Raw genomic sequence first — 20,920 nt, forward strand, 5'->3', positions numbered from 1 at the left:
AAGATACTATTTACTGATAGGTATGTTCTATCTCCTCCTAAATGGAAGGCCTCCATTATGCCACATTAGTGTGACTTGGGCTCAGTAAAATATAACAAGTCCAAAGATGAGGTCAAGTTTTGCCAGTAGGATGGGAGCTTGAGAGTTATTTTAATTCAGCAAATCTATATTAACCACATTTCCTATTCTGGTGAGTTGGCAAGGCCAACCGGAAAGAGCTGGGTACTTCCACCCAGAACAATGAAGTGCCATAACAGCCAAGCTGAGCATGAGACTTGCCCAGATTCTGATCATTCCTGTTGGATAGGAACAAGTAATAGGGCGCAGCAGCACCTACTGGTTAACCATCTATTTGCTTAAATATCAGAGAAATGTAGGATTGGAAAAGCAGACAGGCTGGTTAGGAAGCAAGAATGAGGGTTAACCACCTTCACAGTACATAGCACAGACCTCTTGTGGTGAACAATCACATGGAAGAAGCATGGAGGAACACAAACTGATGAGACCAAAGGTCTGTTGGAGCATTTTTTCATAGCAATATTAACATCCTTAGAAACAGATCATAGATTTAGAGTTGGAAGGGGTGGTGGTAGACTCAAAACCCAGCATTCTTTCTTTCCACCAGGTTACAGTTATCAAAGTTTCAAAGGGGTATGCAGGTTTACCAGTCTAATTCCGTAGAAAAGTCACAAACTGTACAGAGTCCAGATTGATGGGTGACCACCAGCTGTTGGTCCATTATCCAGATGTAAATATTGCAGCCCACTCTTTGTATTTTTTCTGATTCTTCTTCCCAGTTTGATGCACCGTGTTCTATCTCTAATTTCAAATATCCTTCACTAGGAGCAAAGTAATGTTAACTTTCCCCTCAGATGCTTAGGGAAATGGGGTTCATGCTGAGATATTTGTTGGCAGTTTGAAGATTCATCTGTTTTGGGGGGGGAAGGGGGGGTAAGACTCTACTACAAGACCCATCTTCCATTACCCCTTCCGAGTGCGCAGGAAAAGTTCTGCTTTGACACTGAATGTCCCCAAATGTGTGTTTTTGTCATTTTGGAATCCTTCAACAAGCTGCCCCTGACTCACCCTGGAGTAACCTTTGTGGGCTATTGTAAGACTCTCTCTTCTTTCTACTAGGGGACTCTAGGTGCCTCTGGTTTTAGGCACGCTTAGCCCGGAGAGAGACAGAGAGGGAGGGGTGCGTATTGGGGTTACCTCCCTTACCCTCCCGTTCCACTTTTTGTCCCTTCTCCCCAGGATTCGCTGAGCGAGGAGGAAAGGAGAGAGGAAGAGCCCAAACCCACGCCGGGGCCTCCTCCCGGATCCGGAAGCAGGAAGCGCCAGCTCAACCAACAGGACGTGGGGGAGGGGCGCACCGGGGAGGAGGTGCCGCGGTTACCGAGGTAACACTGGGGGCGGGGCGGGGCGGGGCGGGGCGGGGCTGTGGTGAAACGTCACCCTTGACCCGCGGATGGATCCTACGTCATCAGCGGCTCCTGCCCGAGCAGCTGCTGGAGACGGAAGTGAGGAGACTGCGGCGGTGGCGGCAGCGGCAGCTACTGCGACCGGCTAGTCCGGGCCCCGGTGGGGGGGGTTGTGCTTGCGTGTGGGTGTGGGTGATGCCGGCGTGGACATGGAGGTAACCCGCTTCTCGGGCTGTGGGGTTGGGGAGGAACGGGGGTGCCTGCGGCGTAGGCGTCCCTCCCCTTTGCCCTGCCTTCCCGAAGTCTTCCTGGCCTCGAAGGCCTCCTCAGCTGCCTCTGGCCCCCCTCGGTGACTGCCCGTACCCCGCCCCCCATCCCCGCTCCGGGCCCGAGTCCTTCCTGCCCCCCAGCCCCGACGCTGGAAGTTCCCGGGTAGTGACACCTTATACCTGCCTGAAGCATCTCGTCCCGCATCCCACCTGCCGCCCGTCCTCCTGCCCGCTGCATCCCCTAGCCCACCGCGTTGTCCTTGAAGGTGCACAGGTGTCCCCAAAGGCCTGGTGCACCCCCGAGTTATTACAGCGTTAGGACGCCGAGAGAGGCGTGTGTGTGTGTGTGTGTGTGTGTGTGTGTGTGTGTGTGTGTGTGTCGGAGAGGTGGGAGTGTGTGTTTGCGTGTTTGTGTTTGTGTGTTTAAACTTTCCCGATCTACACAGCTCATTCACAGGTTTGAGTCTGCCTCTCTTGCAGGATCCCGGGCAAGACGTGGTGGCCTCACCAGCCACACCTGGGGCTGGCAAATCTAAGGTAAATAAAATGCTCATGAGGGCTGTATACAGGATAACTTAGCAGATTCTAGGAATAGTTCCTCACCTTTGCTTCTTAGAATTTATAGCTTCCTTTACCGTCTAACTCCAGTCTTGTTGGAAGCCTTTCCTTATCTGCGACTAGGGCCCTCTGGACCTACCCAGATGACTTTGATTTTATTTGCCATATAGTTGCTATTCCTCATATTTGCAGTTTTCCCTCCAGTAAATTCCTTGAGAAGCATGTTTTTTGTCATTGTATTTCCTGGGCCTAACACATTGTCTGTAATGTAGTAAATGCTTGTTGAGTATCTGAAATTTTAATAGAACCCTAAAATTGAGAACTGAAAAGGACCTTAGAGGCCAATCCCCATTATTTTACATCCTAAAAGTCAGAAAGCCCTTTAGAGGATACTTCTTAGGAACACCTTAGTTTCTTTATAAATTTAACATAGAAATTTTATTTCTTACTTGGCAGAGATGTTATAACTACTGAAAGAACCTGCAGTCCAAAAAATTAAGCACTTTGTGCATAGTTCTGTAGTGAAACAAAAAAAACCCAGTAAATCAAGTCAAAATAGTTTTTCCTCAACTGGCTTAAAAGTTTTAAGAAAAGCAAAGATTTAAACATCAGCATAGAACTGCTTTTAGCAAAACATTGAAGTATTTTCTTTGTATTGTAGTAGGAATATAAGTTATAACCAATTTGATAATATCTTTGTACGTTTCAGTTGGAAACATTACCCAAGGAAGATCTCATCAAGTTTGCCAAAAAGCAGATGATGTTGATGCAAAAAGCTAAATCAAGATGCACAGGTAATTGGATTGACAAAGTGTTCACTTTAACTACCCAAAGCTTCATTTTCTTTTTAGAAAAATTATGTAATTGCTCATATTACACCAAGTTGGCTTTGGTCCTTGATGATACCATGTTAAACATCTAGTTCTTCCCAGACTGTCTTATGGAACCCAACACTATTTAAGATCCCACCCACTCTCCCCAGCCTTTGATGTTTTCATTATCTTACCACACTAAAGAGCAGTTGCCTTTGTCTGATTGAGCTGAAAGGATAGAACAAAGCGTGTTTGAGGTGAGGAAATAAGAAGGTGAAAGGTAGAAAAAAAAGCTTCTAATGACATAATTTAAAACTATCAATTTTTAGAACTGGTTTATAGAGTGTCAAAAAAAATAGAGAGTGAGGATCAAATGAGATACTAATAAAGCACTTAGTGTGCCTGGCACATAGTAATTGCTATATAATTGTTAGTAGTAGTTGTTGTTATTATTATTCACTGATATTAATTGAGTGCCATCTTCAGTTTATCTTTTCCTCTTAAAAAGAAAACTCAATTTTCTTTTATGTAAATACTTATATGTGTTACCTTTGAATTTCCTGAATTTTTAATTACTTAAAAATGCCACCCTAAAACTTAAGTTCTTACTAGAAAATTACCAGTTTTGGTTTCAGTTATATTTGGATCAAGTTGAAAAGGGCAGTATTTTAGTTAGAAAGAAGTCCTGCTCCAGAAGAGGATATATGTAGTTATGTTTAGGTCTGTATATAACCTGTTGTGTTGTGTGCTGATCTTAAAGCATAATGTAGATTTTACCTTGATAGTTAATATATTGTTTGGGGGGGGGGAGAAGGTAGGAGTGTTGCTTTGCCACTTTTTAAATCATAGATGTAACTATTATGTGCTTTACAAAATGCTCTTATAGAATCTTTATGCAGTTATTTTACTGATTTCTGAATTGTTCAAAATGTAATGACAAATTTTTTAACTTTTTTTAGAATTAGAGAAGGAGATTGAAGAATTCAGATCAAAACCTGTTGCTGAGGGAACTAATGATGTAATTCAGGTAATAGCACATTTCTGAATAGCTCTGGTGAGATTGGTTGTTTTTATACATGTATACTTTCATGGGAAATATCTGATAAGTATATCTCCTTGCAAGTTGGCAGCTTAGCACATTGGAAAAAATACTACTCTAAATCAGGAGACTTGAGTTCTAATCCTGTCTCTTCTATCTCTTTGACCTAGGGAAAGTCACTTAGACTTTTAACACCTCATTTTCCTCATCTGCAAAATGAGGAGAGTGGACTCTTAAGATCAGGAATTCTTAGCCTTTTTTTTGTCTTAGATCCCTTTGGTGGTCTGGTGAAATCAATAGACCCCTACTTAGAATAATGTTTTTAAATGCATAAAATAAAACGTAGAATTACAAAGGAAAGCAAAGGTTAGGAAAATAAAGATGTAATTTTTTTTTTTCTGACCAAGTTCACAGACTCCCTGAAACCTATCCACAGACCCTAGGTTAAGAACCTCTGGACCAGGTCTTTAAGATCATTTGTAGCTCTAAAAATTGCTGTGTGATTCTTTGACTTTCTCTCACTTAATGTTGGTTGCAATCCTTCTTCTCTTCTAACTTCTATCTATATTCCCTTTGAGACCTAAACCACTTTTATATAGGCTTCAGCTTAAAAGTTTTGTGCTTTTAGCTAACAGGGCCGTGTATATTGGTCTTGCTTCTCCATTTGAGTGTTTTGTTGTCTTTTTTTTTTTATATCACTACCACTACCCACTGACTTTCCTCCCCACCTTCTACTGATTCCATGTAAATAAAATCAAGCAAAGCAAATAACATGGCCAATTCTTAAAGCATAGGCCTCGTTCTGCACTTATAGTCCACAACATCTCTGCCAAGAAAAGGGGGTTATGTTTGGCCTTCAGTCTTCTGAAATTGTGATTTATCACTTAATTTGTTAGACTTCTAAAGTCTTTCAGTACCGTTTTCTTTTACATTATGGTGACCATCATATATATTGTTTTTGGATGTCTTTCCATCACCTCAAACCCAACAAGACCAAATCCAAATATTCTTTCCTCTTCCCCTCAACCCTGCCTTTTCCCAAACCAGATTCTTTTTCCAGCTACCTTAGTTTTCTCAAAGCTATCACCATTACTCTGATCTTTTAGCCTTTGTGAGGATAAATCAAATTCAAAATAATTCTTTTGAAATATTAGCTGTTCTACCATTGGATTATCCTCAGAGATTACCATTTCTAGATAGCAGGCCATAGAGAGTTCCTAAAAGTAAGTGTCTTGTCATCCATTTCCCTGATAAAAAGCAGAAAATGTTTCAAAACTATAATAATGTTCTGTGTTTGAACTATAACCTGTTTTTTGATTAGTACTTTACAAACACATTGTCTTGTTCAAAAATAGGCTCTTACAGAACGGCTGGATGCTATTCTTCTGGAAAAAGCAGAGGTTGAACAACACTGTTTAGCTTTGAAGAAAGAAAATGTCAAAATGAAGCAAGAAACTGAAGTATGGATACAGCTTTTTCTCATGAATGTTTTTTATATATTCTCAATTAGTATCTCAAGCTTTATTGTTACATTGTTTAATCATGGTAGCAGTATTGAGAAAAATCGTTTTGGAGAGAAAAAAGTAATTTTTTTAATCATTTATTATTTATGTTTTATTTATATAATTTTTAAGTGTTGGGGTTTTTTTTTTTACATAAACACATACTCTGATATTTTTTAAATATCAAAGTAAGTAATACTACATTACAATGCTATTTGGAGTAAAGCAAGATCTAGGCCAGGGATGATGGCACAGAGGTAGGGCAAGAAGTCAGTGAGAATTAGAAATAGACACTGGATTCCCCGGTATGAGTCATAGTATAGGGATATGGAAAGAAAGGGCTAAGGGTCAAGGGAAGGGATAGAAGAAAGACCAACTTCCTTTACCAGTCAAAAGTAATTTTCCTTTCCAGGCTAATCTCAATGATTTATGATTTCAAGGTGCTAGGAGGGAGTTCCCTTGCCCTACAAATTCTGATTAAACTGCCTTTCATTTGACATTTATGGAGAAAAAAACATGCAAGTAACCAAAATAGTTCATATTGTTGTAAATGAGTTTTAGCCGAAGTTTTTATTGTGTTGAAGAAAGGTTTAGAAAGCCAGACATTGAGCAGCTAATGGGGGAGGAGAGTCAGAGGAAGGGAAAGGAATACTGTTGAGGAAAAAACGAACAGAAAATGGAAGCTAAAGCCACTATAGAAAGTTTTCTTCCCAGATTTGCCACAGATAGGCAATTTTTATCTTCAGCTGTAATCAGATAATAACAATTTGGCAGTGCTAAAATGACTTATAAATTCATCTTCTCCAAGGTTGATAGGAACTATGGGAGTTCAAATGGTTTATTTTTTTCCTTGGGTTGGCTATATGGAGTATATGAAATATAGGGTGCAGGATGAGATGAAACATAAGTAATGTTTATTATATAAGGACGTGGAATAATATTACTTAAATTTTATGATTAATCATTTAAATACAGTTAATAGGAGCATAGATTTTTGAGCTAGAAGTACTCTTCTCAAGTTCATCCCATAATGATAAATTAGTTTTCTTCATGTTTCTATACATAAGCAGCACAAACTACAACCTTCCCTCATTTACCATTATAAAAGTTGTAATACATCTGATGACCCTAAGTATCCCTGGTCTTAAAAAGTGCAATGCTAATCCTGTCATCCATTTCTGTCATAATTCTGGCTATAAAAGTCCTTTTTCTTTTAAACAAAGTCTGATTATATTTTACCATATTTGAATAAGAGAAAGTTTACTTTTTAAAGTTAAAAATTATGTTCAGTAGCTTTTTAAAGGAAAGTCAGATTCAGAGTCTTTATCTGCTTTTTGTCCATGCATTGTCTGTAGTATTTTTGGTATCTTTTACAGTGGTGTTCATTAAATGTTAGCTGTGGTCATAATTTCTAAAACATCTTTATCTATCTTGCTTTTTCATTCAGGCTGGCTGAGCCTTATGGGAGAGTGTAAAAGGCTTTTTCTTGGTCCTTGTTATTTTTATGATAGGGCAGAAATTAAGCTAAATTCTTCAGCCTTCCTAGGATAATTGTTCTCTGCTATCTCTGCTTGGTTCCTCTTCTGTCTGGTTAGACTATAGCTAAAAAGATGCAGAGAAAACTGGAAGTTAAGGTTAATTGTATCTTTTCAGAAGATTAATCTGTTTTGTTTTGTTTTGTTTTTAACTAGCATTCCAGAACTAAAATGGAAGATCTACAGAAGGAGTTTGAACAGTCAAGTAGAAGTTACTTGAAGGAAATTGAAAATTGGAAAACTGAATTGACTCAAGTACAGTCAAAATACAGTGAAGAGAGAGCTGCCTTAGAAAAGGAGCTGGAGGAAGCAGTGAAAAAACAAATAGGACTTTCAGAGCAGCTTAAATTTAATAATGAGTCCCAAGATGATGTCAAAAAGTTGCAAGAAGAGATTCAAAGAATAAAGCCAGCTTATGAAGAACAAATTTTATATCTGAAAAAGCAGTTGGAAGCTGTTGCTGAGAAAAAGAACCAAGAAATTAATGATCTCCAAAATATTATCACAGCTAATTCTCAGCATTACCAAAGTGAAATCAGTACCTTGCAGGAGGAACTTTTGCAACTGAAGACTACACACAAAGAAGAAATGGCAACATTGATGCATCCGCTTGAAGCTTCTGGTAAAGAACATGAAGAAGAAAGAAGCAAATTTGTACAACTAATGGAGAATATGGGAGATGAAGAAAACATTCAAGAGAAGTCAAAGCATGAATTTGAAAACCTTAAAGAAGCACTGAATCCAGTTAAAGAAAATTCGGTATGTGACAGGGAGATCCAAGAAGATACAGCTGTAAAACAGATAGTTAATGAAAAAGTCAAACACTTAGAAGATTCCTTGAAAGAACTGGAGTCACAGCATAGTATGTTAAAAGATGAAGTAACCTATATGAATAATCTTAAATTAAAACTAGAGATGGATGCCCAGAATATAAAGGATGAGTTTTTTCATGAACGGGAAGATTTAGAATTTAAAGTGAATGAATTACTACTTGTTAAAGAAGATCACTGTTGTGTAATTGAAAAATTAAAGTCTGAGCTAGAAGTTTCAAGAAATCAATTTAGTAATACTGTGAAACAGCATAACATGGAAGTACAGAGTCTTAAAGAAGAGTACCAAAAAGAAATATCAGAACTGAAGCAAACTTTATTGTCAGATTCAGAAAAAGAAAAATTAACCATAATGTTTGAAATGCAAGATCTTAGGGAACAGTATGAAAACTTACAGCAAGAAAAGCAAGAAGCAGTTTTAAATTATGAGAGTTTACGAGAAACAATGGAAATTTTACAGAGAGAATTGGGTGAGTCAGCTGGAAAGATCAGCCAGGAATTTGAATCCATGAAACAACAACAAGCTTCTGATGTTCATGAATTGCAGCAAAAACTCAGAGCTGCTTTTAATGAAAAAGATAGTCTCATTGAGACTGTGAATCGTCTCAAAGGAGAAAAGGAAGTATTGTTATCTAAGCAAGATGAGGCACAAGAACATGAAAATGTAATCAAGGACCTTCAAAAGAAAAATGAAGAAATACTGATTTGTCTTAATCAGAAAGATGATATGATACAAGAACTACAAGCAAAAACATGTCTTCTTAGTGATGAAAAAGATCAATTCTTAAGTAAAATTCAAAATGCTCAGGAGGAATTGGACAACCTCCATGAAAAGTGTAAAAGGAAAGAAGAAGAGATTGTAGAACTTAAGGAAAAAGTAGATCAAACTACTCAATGTAACAATGAACTAGAACAGAAGATGAAAGCATTAACAGAAGCATGGGAAGACACTTTAAAAGAAAAAAAGCATAACAACCAAGATGTGGAAAAACTTGAGGTTCAAGTTAAAGTTCTATCTGAAGAACAGGAAATTTTGTCATCTCAAGTGAAGACCCTTCAGGAAGAAAATGAGAGACTAAGTAAAGAAAAGGACCAAATGAGTAAAGATTTGGACACTTTTATATCTAAACAAAAAGGAGACTTTAGCTTTAAAGAGCAAACTGCAGAATTGGAAAATAAACTTCACTTGGCAATTGAAGAAAAAGATAATTTAGATAAGTTATTTGTAAAGGAGCAAACACAGAATTCAGTTGTTAGGTCTCGGCTATGTGATTTTCTGAAAGAGATGGGATCCAGAATTCCAGAAATAAATGAGGAAGAAGATATCATGATTATCCTACAAGCTGTAAGTGACTCTTTAGGAAGAATGAAGGAAGAAAAACAGAGCTTGGTTTTTCAGAATAATGAAACAGTGCTACTACTGCAGAAAGAAAATGAACATATCAAAGCAGAAAATGTGGCTCATTGTGAAGAACTTAGATCTTTACTTGAAGACTATGAAAAAGAGAGATTTCTCCTAAAGGAAGAATTGGAAGAATGTCTGTCAGAAAAAGCAGCACTGCAACTCGACCTTCAAGAGATGAATAATGTAAATGAAAAGACTAGGCTTGAAAACCAGAATCTTTTAGCTCAGATAAAAGAACTTTCTGAGAACCTTTTATGTAGCAAAAATGAAATTCAGGATCAAGGAGAGTCATCTGGAGAAGAGCAAGAAAATATAAGACTGTTGCTAGAACAAAGAGAGGCAGAACTACATGATGTGAAAGCAGAATTGACATCTTTAAAGGTTGCAAATTATTTTATTAATAAAATTAATCCTTTTTATAGAGTGTTCATTTAGAATACTAGCTTTTAATCATAAAACCCTGGGGAGAATAAATTTAGAGAAATTCAAAAGAAAATTCAGCATTTTTTAGTTCTATTTCTAACTGGTAAACTATCTCAAAAGTGTTGAAGATGTAGCACTAAACTTCTTGGTTTTTAGATTTTAATTATTTTGATATTACTAAAAGGAATAGTGGGATTAAATGATTTGTTCATTTTTTATATAGCAGGTCACTAAGGTCCAGATAATTTTGCCTACAGACTTGTTCCTCAGTAAGGTACAGTTTGAAAACAAAAATAGAACTGTATGGATACTTCCCTCTAATTAAAACGTGGGATTCTCCCACAAAAAAATTTTTTTAATAGTAGTACGGTAAGCTGGAAGAACTATTTGATCTCTATAATTATGATGACTCCATGTTACAGATTATGTACCTTATTCATGGATGCTACATTTTTCTACATTAAACTTTATTGATTTTTATTTACAGAAGTTTTGGTAACACTAGAATGAGTTCAATATTAGTTATGTTGTTACTTAAGAAAAAGCTGTCCCAAAAAATATTTTTATGTAAATCACTTGTGAGTTTAGCTTTCTTTTTTTCAAGACAATGATATTCTTGCTAACTCTTCATTACAAAAAAAATGGTCTAATTACATAATTTTGCTTTTGTTTTTACTTTGTTTAAAATGTAGGATTCCTTAGAGAACTCACACTCTGTAAAAAGTGATCAACATTCAGTAATGGAACTAGAAGATAAAATTGGTAACTATTTTTTATTTAACCTATCTTTTTATAAAGACAGTTGTTTTCTTTTGATGTCACTTAATTGTTATGGAATAAGAATTCATGCTACTATTAGATTTTTATGGCAAATATTTTCCCACTAGCCTTACTATTTATTCCTGTATGATTTCTTTTTCTAAGTATTTGTCTGTAGGAAAGGATGTTTGATTTGGTAGGGAGGAAGGGAATTTAAAGATTTGAGGTGCTAAGTCTGGTTTAGTTAAACATATGAGACATTAGAATTTATTACCCAAGGTAGTTACAAAATCTTTGAAAGTTTTAAAGAACTAAATTTGAAAGAGTTAAGATTCAGAAGGAGGTTAAACCCTTGATTTCTACAAATTTAATGTTTTCTAGTGTTTTCTGTGTATCATTTTTAATTTGACTGTTTCTTCCTGTAGGTTTTTTTTAAGTATTGTGACATCATTTAAGTAATTATATATTTTATAATGCATGACTTCACTAACAAATCATTCCCAAAACATTTTTAGATTACCAACTAATAATTATCATGTAATATTATAGTTGTCACAAGGTTATTATTTCTCAATTACTTACTAGTCACTTGAATTGCTGCATTTAATTAAAAAACATGAATAATGCTGTAGAAATTGGAGCTGATGGTAATAAAAATAAAATCAGCCTTAAGACAACCTTATTTCGCATGTAACTTTCTACATTAAAACATACTACATTCACATACATTTGTTCACTAAACAATAGGTACTTGGGCTGCCAGGTGGCTCAGTGAATAAGAGCACCGGCCCTAGAGTCAGGATGACCTGGGATCGAATCTGGGCTCTGATACTTGGCACCACACCCAGAAATAACTGGCCATGTAACCTTAAGCAAGTTACCCCCAATTGCTTTAAAAAAAAAAAATGGGTACTTAAAATTTACAGTATTCAGTCCTTAAGAAGTTGACTTTTTAATAGGGGATATAAGATACATAGAAATAACATGGAATATAAACATAAAATATTTACAAAGTGTCATGAAAGTTTTCAAGAGGAAGAAATTGTTTTCCAATTAGGAAGGTTAGGGCAACTTTAGAAGATGTGACATCTCAGCTAAGTCTTTTTTTTCTGGTCTTTTTGGAGGGGAGAAGGCAAGGCAGTTGAGGTTAAGTGACTTACCCAAGGTCACACAGCTAGTAGTATTTCTGGATTTGAACTCAGGTCCTCCTGACTCCAGAGCTGGTGCTCTACTCACTTCATCACCTAGCTACCCCCAAATTTCATATATTCTTTTTTTTTTTTTTGATGAGGGAGAAAAGGCAATTGGGGTTAAGTGACTTGCCCCCACAGTCACACAGCCAGTAAGTGTCAAGTGTCTGAGGCTGGATTTGAATCAGCAAAATTTAAAGAATGGTTAGAATTTCAGCAGGTAGAAAAGAGGAGAGACAGAGAAATTCCAGGCATGGAGAAATGGAATAAGCAGAGACTCCAAGGCAAGGAAATGTGGTATCTGTTTATTACATATGGAATAGTCCAGTTTGACTTGAGTGCCAGTTATGTGAATATGAGTATTACATTGAGAAGTCTGTGAGAGGTAAATTGGTGCCAAGACTATAAAGGCTCTTGAATGATAATCTTTGAAATTTGGACTTTTTTTTTTTGTAGATAGTAAGGAGGCATAAAGGTTTCTGAGTAGTAGTTTCTTAGACCTCAAATTTAAAAGACTACTTTTAGTTAGTGAACTTGTTAAAAGTCACTTATATAAATGAGTTTCGGGGAGTCAATTTGGCAATACTGTGAAATAACATAAAATGGAAGTACAGAGTCCTAAAAAGGAACATGTATTTTTTTTCCAATTTATTCTTAGTTTTCAACATTCATTTCCACAAGATTGGAGTTACAAATTTTTCTCTCCATCTTTACCCTACCCCCCACCCCAAAATAGCAAGCTTCCCCCAGTCTGTTCTCTCTTATATCCTCCCCCATACAGCCCCAAACTTTCTAGTAGGGCAAGATGGATTTCTATACCCCATTGCCTGTATCTTATTTCCCAGTTGCATGTAAAAAACAGTTTTTTTAAACAAATGTTTTTAAAACTTTGAGTTCCAGAATTTTTCCCTTCTTCCTTCCTCACTCTCCCCCACTGGGAAGATAAGCAATTCAATATAGATTGTACATGTGTAGTTACGCAAAACATTTTCATAGTAGGTATATTGTGAAAGACTAACTATATTTTCCTCCATCCTATCCCAACCCCCACTTATTCTATTTTCTCCTTTGACCCTGTCCCTTTTCAAAAATGTTTGCTTCTAACTATCCTCACTCCCAATCCCCTCTTATTCCCTTCCCCCCTATTTTCCTGTAGGGTAAGATACCCAGTTGAGCGTGCATGTTATTCCCTCCTTAAGCCAAATTCAGTAAGAGTAAGGTTGTCCCATTCCCTTTCACCTTCCTGTTCTTCCCCTCCATTGTAACAGTTTTCTCTTGCCTCTTTTATCTGAGATAATTTGCCCTATTCTATCACTCCCTTTCTCCTTCTCCCAACAAATTCCTCTCTCACCTCTTAATTTTATTTTTTAGATATCATCCCTTCATATTCAACTTATCCTGTGCCCTCTGTCTATGTATACATGCACATACTTATGCAGGCATTCACATATATATTTATACAACACATATGCCGTCCTATACATACATATGTATGTCTACATATACATAAATGTATATATGTGTGTGTGTATATTCCCTTCAACTATCTTCATACTGAGAAAAGTCTCATGAATTAAAATTATCATTTTTCCATGTAGGAATGTAAATAGTTCCATTTAAATAAGTTCCTTATGATTTTTTTTCCCTTTTTACTTTCTCCTGCTTCTCCTGCTTCTTGTATTTGAAAGTTGGATTTTCTTTTTTTTTATTAATTTTTTAAAATTAATTTGTTTGTTTACTTTTCGTTTACAGGATTCAATTCCACAATTCCTTGAGTTTCACATTTTGTCCCCCTCCCTTTCCTCCGCCCCAAGGCAGCATATAGTCAAGTATAGGATCTGTAAATACTTTCACGTTATACATTAGTCAGGTTATAAAGACAGATTGTATCAGATGGAATGAAAGATGGTAAAGAGGACATAAAACCAAACAAGAAAAGGAAAAAGATCAGGTATTTTGCTTCCATCTGGATATAAACTCAGTTCTTTCTAGTTCAAAAGTCGGATTTTCTGTTCAGCTCTGGTTTTTTCATCATGAAAGCTTGAAAATCCTCTATTTCATTGAATGACCATATTCTCCCCTGTAGCATTATACTCAGTTTTGCTGGGTAGGTGATTCTTGGTTTTAGTCCTAGCTCCTTTGCTCCGGAATATCATATTCCAAGCCCTTCGATCCCTTAATGTAGAAGCTTCTAGGTTTTGTGTTATCCTGATTGTGTTTCCACAATACTTAAATTGTTTCTTCCTGACTGCTTGCAGTATTTTCTCCTTGACTTGGGAACTCTGGAATTTGGCTATAATATTCCTAGGAGTTTTCTTTTTGGCATCTTTTTCAAGAGATGATCAGTGAATTCTTTCAGTTTTTATTTTGCCCTCCGGTTCTAGAATATCAGGACAATTTTGCTTGATAATTGGAAGATGGTGTCTAGGCTCTTTTTTTGATCATGGCTTTCAGGTAGTCCAATAATTTTTAAATGATCTCTCCTGGATCTATTTTCCAGGTCAGTGGTTTTTCCAATGAGATATTTCACATTGCCTTCTATTTTTTCATTTGTTTGGATCTGTTTTATAGTATCTTGATTTCCCATGAAGTCATTAGCTTCCATTTGCTCCAATCTAATTTTGAAGGAATTATTCTCTTCAGTCAGTTTTTGAAATTCCTTTTCCATCTGGCAAATTCAGCTTTTTAAGGCATTTTTCTCCTCGATGGCTTTTTCTTGGAAGCTTTTGATGCAGGAGTTCTGACTTCATTGTCTTCCTTCCATTCCATGCTTTGATCCTTTTTGTCCCCAAAAAAGGAAGCTATGGTCTGATTGCATTTCCTCTGCTTGCTCATCTTGCCAGTCATTTACTTGACGTTTGAGCTCTTTGCCATGGTAGAACTCTGTTTCCAGAGTGGAGAGAGCTTTGTCCCAAATGACTGAGGTTTTCGTAGCTGCTGGAGCTATTAGGAGGGCACCCTCTCTACAGCCCCCACAAGCTCTGGCACACTGCCACACACCCCAGGACCCGCCCAAGACCGCGATCCAGATCCAGGCAGGTTAAAGCAAGAGCAATTACCCTCTGAATGGTTGCTTGTGCCCCCTATCATCTGCAGGCCAGGAGTTCTGGAGGCAGCCACACAGTAGCAGCAGCAGGCGCTGTGCCTCTGCCACTTCTTACCCCAGGAGCAGGGGCCAGACCACGCTCTTTCGTCCCCCTGTTCCAACAGAGTTCCACACTGATCTTTTACTTTCTCTTAGGCGTTTATGGGTTGAGAAGTCTGAAAACCACCACAGATGCTGGTGATTCTCTCTCCTGAAGTCTGCTCAGGCCACTGCTGGTTGGGGCCACCCTGGGGCTAGAACCATGCACTCACTCACACTGTGCTCAGCTCCCAGCCCCATACAATAGACCCTTCCTGTTGGCCTGCTGGGCTGCCTTCAGCAGGAGATTTGTTTCTCTCTGTCACTTTGTGGGTTCTGTAGCTCTAAAATTTGTTCAGTCATTTTTTTACATGTATTGGAAATTATTGGAGCAGGAGCTCACACCAAGTTTGTGCCTCTACTGCACCATCTTGGCTGTGCCACAAGGAGCATGTATTATAGTTGGAAGAGTGCTAGCTTTAGAGTCAGACAACTAGATTATGAATCTGCTACTTAGCCACTTGTGTGACCATAGACAAAGCAGTCCTCATTTCTGAGCCTCAGTTTCTTCATTTGTAAAATGAGGAAATTATGTTAACCTCTGAGGTCCATTCTCCTTCTAAATCTATGATCCTGTGAACTCTTAGTAGGAGCGCTTTATATTTATGCAGACAGCCACACACATTCATGCAGCCTGCTCTGATTATATTGCATCTGTCTTAATCTGGTTTCCTGATTGTAGGAAAGGTTAGTAAAGTAATCAGGGCAAATAAACTTCTATATCGTTCTGCATGGATGAGTTGTTATGAAAACTAAGCAGTGCTGTGTCTAGTCACCAAGTTTGTGTGTCCAGATGAGATGAAACTCCAGAGGATTAGATTGGTAACCATGCAGCAAGTTCCAACATAGTGAGAACTAAAAGGCACTTTAGATTTCTACTTGGGAAACTAACTAGTGCTTAACCAGTTCTTGGCTTTTCGCCACTCATTTAGCCAGTCATTTAGTACTACCTAAAAGAAAAAGTCCACCTTTATTTTGTTTTCTGCCACGTTTACATGACCATTTGGCAGTTTCCCTGGTCTCTAAATGTAGTGAGACTTACTGAGGCATTAGCACCATCTAGTAGTGAGAAAAGTCTAGCTGTAACCTTTATAAACCAGTATTTTTGTGGATAAATATAATAACTACCTTTTCTTTCAATTCATTTCAATACTTGTTCTCTGTGAGGCTCCGTGTTAGTCTCCTGAGATATACACAGATTTTTAGATACCAGACAGGTTGCAGCTATCTATATAATTGTGTGTGTTCAGGTATTTTCAGTTATGTACTATTCTTTGTGACCACATTTGGGGTTTTCTTGGCAAAGATTTGGGAGTGTTTTGCCATTTCTTTCTCGAACTCATTTTACATATGAGGACACTGGCAGTTAAGTAACTTCCCCAGGGTTAGTAAGGGTCTGAGGTCAGATTTGAACTCAGAAAGAAGGGTCTTCCTTAGTCCAGGCCTGGCACACTATCCAGTGTGCCACCTAGCTTCCTAATTACTGTGATTAAATGGGATTTGGGGAGAAATCCTAAAAGGATTTATAAGGGAAGGAGGATCCAGAAGCTTCATTCAGTATTAGTTTTTGAACAATATATATTTTATACTTGGTGGTTTGAAATAGCTCTCTCTGAATATTATCTTTTTGAATAGGAAGTTAAAACCATTTGAAAAGAAAGTCTGATTAAACAGATCTAAACAAAATGGTTTTAAAGTATTCTAGGGTCATATTTACTGACTTTTGTGGCTACATATAAACAATTTAGCAGAAATTTATTTTTAAGTCAATTGTTCCTTAAATCTCAATCATTTTTAATGATCAGGATAAATCCACATTATAAGATTAGTGCCTTGAAAAAAAATTTATAGAAAATAATATAATAATTATTATTATTATTATTATAAAAATAATAAGAAGAAAACAAAATAATATAGTTCTTAAAAAGAGTAGTGTGGTAAATTTTATTTAGCATTTTGTTACATAAGTCGATCTTCTCAGTAGCTGCTCAACTAATTTTATCTATTTTCATTTTTGTGTAACTCCCCTCTGAAGTGCACTGATGACATCTAAAAAATCCCTTCATTAAAGACGTACTTATATATAACTGTGGCTTATATAACTGTGGCTTATCCAGTTAATTAATGAAAAGAAGCAATTTCTTTAATTAAAAACATCTTCTGCAATAGAAAGCATTTGGAAATTTCTCATTCGAAAATACACAGAAATTCCAAATTAATACTATGTTTACTAAACATGAAGCAAAAAAATAAAATCATCCCTTCAGTCCTTCCATTTAAATTTTAGAGATTCCCAATGAAAACATCAATTCAGTTGACATTTAATTTATAAATGTGGAGCAGCTAGGTGGTGCAGTGATTAGAACACCGGCCCTGGAGTCAGGAGGACCGGAGTTCAAATCCAGCCTCAGACAAGTAACTTAACACTAGCCGTGTGACTTTCGGCAAGTCACTTAACCCCAACTGCCCTACTTTCCCCGCTCCAAAAAAAAGCAATAAGATTTGTGATCAAGAAGGGCCTCTAATAATAGATCTATGTTCTCAATCATTTTTCCCCTCTTTATCCTCATTATTTTACCTCACATCACCATCCTCATCAATATTTTCTCTAAAATATTCTTCCCAGAACCAAAACACTTGTTCTTATTAAACTTCATCTCACTGAGTTTGTATTATAATAACCTGTTGAGTTCATTTTTGGATCCTACTTCGGGCGCGCCATATGTATTATCTGTTTCTCCTAGATTCAGATCTTCCACGGGTCTTATGAACACATCCTCTCTGACTTCCCGTCAAATCACTGATAAAAATACTGAATTGAATAGGGTTGTGAACAAGAGCATTTCACTAAGGAGTTTCTTGTAGGTTCAATTCAGTTCAATAAACGTAATTCTTTTTGTCCTTGTTTTTAGCAAATTTAGAAAAAGAATCCAAAGAAAAAGAAGAGAAATTAAGTAAGATAAAAGTTGTTGCCTTGAAAGCAAGGAAAGAGCTTGATTCCAGCAGAAAAGAGGTAAGATACCTTCTAACAGACTCTGTGGAGTTTTATAGTTTAAGCAAATTTGCATTTTTCAGTGCTGAATAAATTCATAAATTGATATGTATGTAAAATAGGCACAGTCTCTGAGGGAAGAACTTGAATTGGTTCGATCTGAAAGAGATAATTTGTCCACTTCCATGAAAGACCTCATTCAAGGAGCAGAAGGCTACAAGGTAAAAGCAGTTATTGTCTTCATAATTTTTTAAAATTTCATTTATAGCTTCAAAATGAACATTTCTCAAAATATATTTTTGCCTATACTAGGATAATCCTCTAAATTCAAACTGACCTTTTTTTATCATATATATATATATATATATTCTATCCTTAATTCTGTCTTCAATTTATTAAACACCTACTATGTATAAGGCATTGTGCTAGGCAATGGGGATGTAATTGCAAAAAAAAATTTATTTTCAAGGAACATATTTTCTACTGAGGATAACAGATTTTACACATATAAATAAATGCAAAATGCTTAAAGAATAATTTGGGGATAAATGAGGAGAGATCTAATACAAGACATCATGAAGGAAGTAGCATCTGAGCAGAGTCTCAAAGACACCTGGAAATTCTAAGAATTAGAGATGAGGAGGGAAAGCATTCCACTCATGAATGCTTATGCAAAAGCTTAGAGGTGAGAGAGCAACAAAATGTTGCTTGAGGAATATCAAGTATGGTACAGTTTAGCTCATCTGGTTATTAAGTTTTGAGTAATGGAATTCAGCAGAAAAGGTAGGAGGCTTAATTTTAATAGAGGATTTAAGCCCTTCGTTTTGTCATTGAAAATGCCACTTTTTGGGGCGGCTAGGTGGCACAGTGAATAGAGCACCAGCCCTGGAGTCAGGAGGACCTGAGTTCAAATATGACCTCAGACACGTAACACAAAAACTAGCCATGTGACCTTGGGCAAGTCACTTAATCCCAATTGCCCTCCAAAAAGCAAAAAAAAATGCCACTTTTTAAAATTTATATTTAAATCTGCTGAGGAATATTTGCAAAGGTTTCATTGAATTTCTCCCAATTCATCAGAAACTTGTTAAGTACTTATAATTTTTCAAGATACTTTTGATAAGCAATGCAGGTTATATACAAAGAAAATTTATTTTTACTTTACAGGAGCTTGTAACTCCTAAAACAATACATATGATTTTAATTTATCCTTTTCCTAGTTTTTTAGTTGCATACCCAGTTTATTAATGTGTACTTTCTTTCTTAAATTGTTGTAAATTTTTAGAGGTGGATGAATTAGAAACCAAAATCTTAGCAATATGCTGTTTACAAGAGACACACTTGTAACAGAAAGATGTACATAAAATTAAATTAGGGAGCTGGAGCAGAAACTATTATGCTGGGGCAGCCAGGTGGCACAGTGAGTAAGAGTGCCAGCCCCAGAGTTGGGAGGACCCGGGATTGGTTCCAGCCTCAGATACTTAACACTCACACAAAATAACTGGCCATGTAACTTTGAGCAAGTTACTTAACCCCAATTGCCTTAAAAAAAAGAAAGAAAGAAACTATTATGCTTCATCTGAAGTTTAAAAAAAAAAGGCAGTGGTAGCATTTATGAACTCAGAGCAAAAGCAAAAATAGACCTAATTAAAAGAGATAATTAGGGAAGCTGCATTTTGGTAAAAGGACAATGAAGTAGTATCAATACTGAAAATACATTTACCAGCAATTATAGCATCCAAATTCTTTTTTTTTTTTTTTTTGAGCAATCGGGGTTAAGTAACTTGCTCAAGGTTACACGGCCAGTCATTTCTGGGTGTGGTGCTGAATGTCTGAGCCTGGGATTCGATCTCCAGGTCGTCCCAACACTGGAGCCGGTACTCTTACTCGCTGAGCCACTTGGCCGCCCCTAAGCATCCAAATTCTTGAAGGAAAAGTTAAATGAGTTACAAAAGGAAAAAGATAGTAGAACTTTACTAGTGAGGAACCTCAATTTGTCCCTCTCAGATAATGAAGAAATAAGTTAAGGAGATAGTAGAATGTTAGAAAACTTAGCTATGATAAGTCTCCTGGAGACTGTTGAATGGGAATAGGAAGTATGTATTTTTTCTCAGCTATAAATGGCACCTTCACAAAAAATGACCATGTATTTGGATGTAAAAACCTCCCAGTTACAAATGCAGAGAAGCAGAAATGTTAAATGCACCCCTTTGGACCACAAGGCAATAAAAATTATTTTTAATAAAAGGTCTTTGAATCATAGATTAAAAATTAATTGGAAATTAAATAACCTAATACTAAAGAATGAGTGGGTCAAATAACAAATCATAAAAATAATGAATAATTTCATTAAAGATAATGACAACAGGGGTGGCCAGGTAGCACAGCGAGTAAGAGCACCAGCTCCAGTGTCGTGATGACCTGGGGATCGAATCCCGGGCTCAGACACTTAGCACCCACTCAGAAACACCTGGCCTTGTAACCTGGAGCAAGTTACTTAACCCCGATTGCTGAAAAAAAAAAAGATAATGACAACAATGAGAAAGCATACCATAATTTGTGGGATCAAGCTAAAGCAGTGCTTAGAAGAGAAAAATTATGTTTCTGAAAGCTTACATCAGTAAAAGAGAAAAAGAACAGATGGATGAATTGGGTGTGCCACTAAAAAAAAACAAAAAAGAACAAATTAAAAATCCTCAGTTAAACAGAAAAATAGAAATCCTGAAAATCGAAGGAGAGAGACTACTAGAATTTAAAGTTAAAACCATTGAACTGATAAAACTACAGGCTAGTTTTATGGCAAAATAAAGTAGGTAAACCATTGGTTGATTTGATTTTTAAAAAAGGAAGAAGAGAAACAAAATACAAGTTCAAAAATGAAACGGGTAAATGTATAACTAATGAAGATGAAATTTTAGAAATTATATGACAGTATAATTATATGACAATAAAATTGATGACCTAAATGAAATGAATGTTTACAAAATTAAAATTGCCC

General features: G+C 36.6%; 1 protein-coding gene and 1 long non-coding RNA gene across 3 annotated transcripts in view; one reads left to right on the plus strand and one right to left on the minus strand.

Annotated features, from left to right (window-relative positions):
* LOC138165726 (uncharacterized) overlaps window positions 1–1,262 on the minus strand; it is a 47,958-nt gene extending 46,696 nt beyond the window's left edge. Inside the window, exon 1 of the long non-coding RNA XR_011169428.1 lies at window positions 451–1,262. This is a non-coding gene — a long non-coding RNA (uncharacterized lncRNA). The remainder of the gene's footprint in view (window positions 1–450) is intronic.
* Window positions 1,263–1,468: 206 nt separating this feature from the next.
* GCC2 (GRIP and coiled-coil domain containing 2) overlaps window positions 1,469–20,920 on the plus strand; it is a 55,862-nt gene continuing 36,410 nt past the window's right edge. Inside the window, exons 1-9 of one of the 2 annotated variants that reach the window (XM_069094008.1) lie at window positions 1,469–1,639; window positions 2,174–2,230; window positions 2,961–3,045; window positions 4,023–4,090; window positions 5,458–5,562; window positions 7,296–9,755; window positions 10,490–10,559; window positions 17,843–17,943; window positions 18,045–18,143. In XM_069094008.1, coding sequence (XP_068950109.1) covers window positions 1,634–1,639; window positions 2,174–2,230; window positions 2,961–3,045; window positions 4,023–4,090; window positions 5,458–5,562; window positions 7,296–9,755; window positions 10,490–10,559; window positions 17,843–17,943; window positions 18,045–18,143 — 3,051 coding nt within the window. In that variant the 5' untranslated portion in view covers window positions 1,469–1,633. The remainder of the gene's footprint in view (window positions 1,640–2,173; window positions 2,231–2,960; window positions 3,046–4,022; window positions 4,091–5,457; window positions 5,563–7,295; window positions 9,756–10,489; window positions 10,560–17,842; window positions 17,944–18,044; window positions 18,144–20,920) is intronic. The other variant, XM_069094009.1, reaches the window with a different exon arrangement.

This window comes from Petaurus breviceps, unplaced genomic scaffold, assembly GCF_028583685.1.
Source record: "Petaurus breviceps papuanus isolate PSGF00001 unplaced genomic scaffold, PetGlider_PUasm1.0 214, whole genome shotgun sequence".
Lineage (NCBI taxonomy): Eukaryota > Metazoa > Chordata > Mammalia > Diprotodontia > Petauridae > Petaurus > Petaurus breviceps.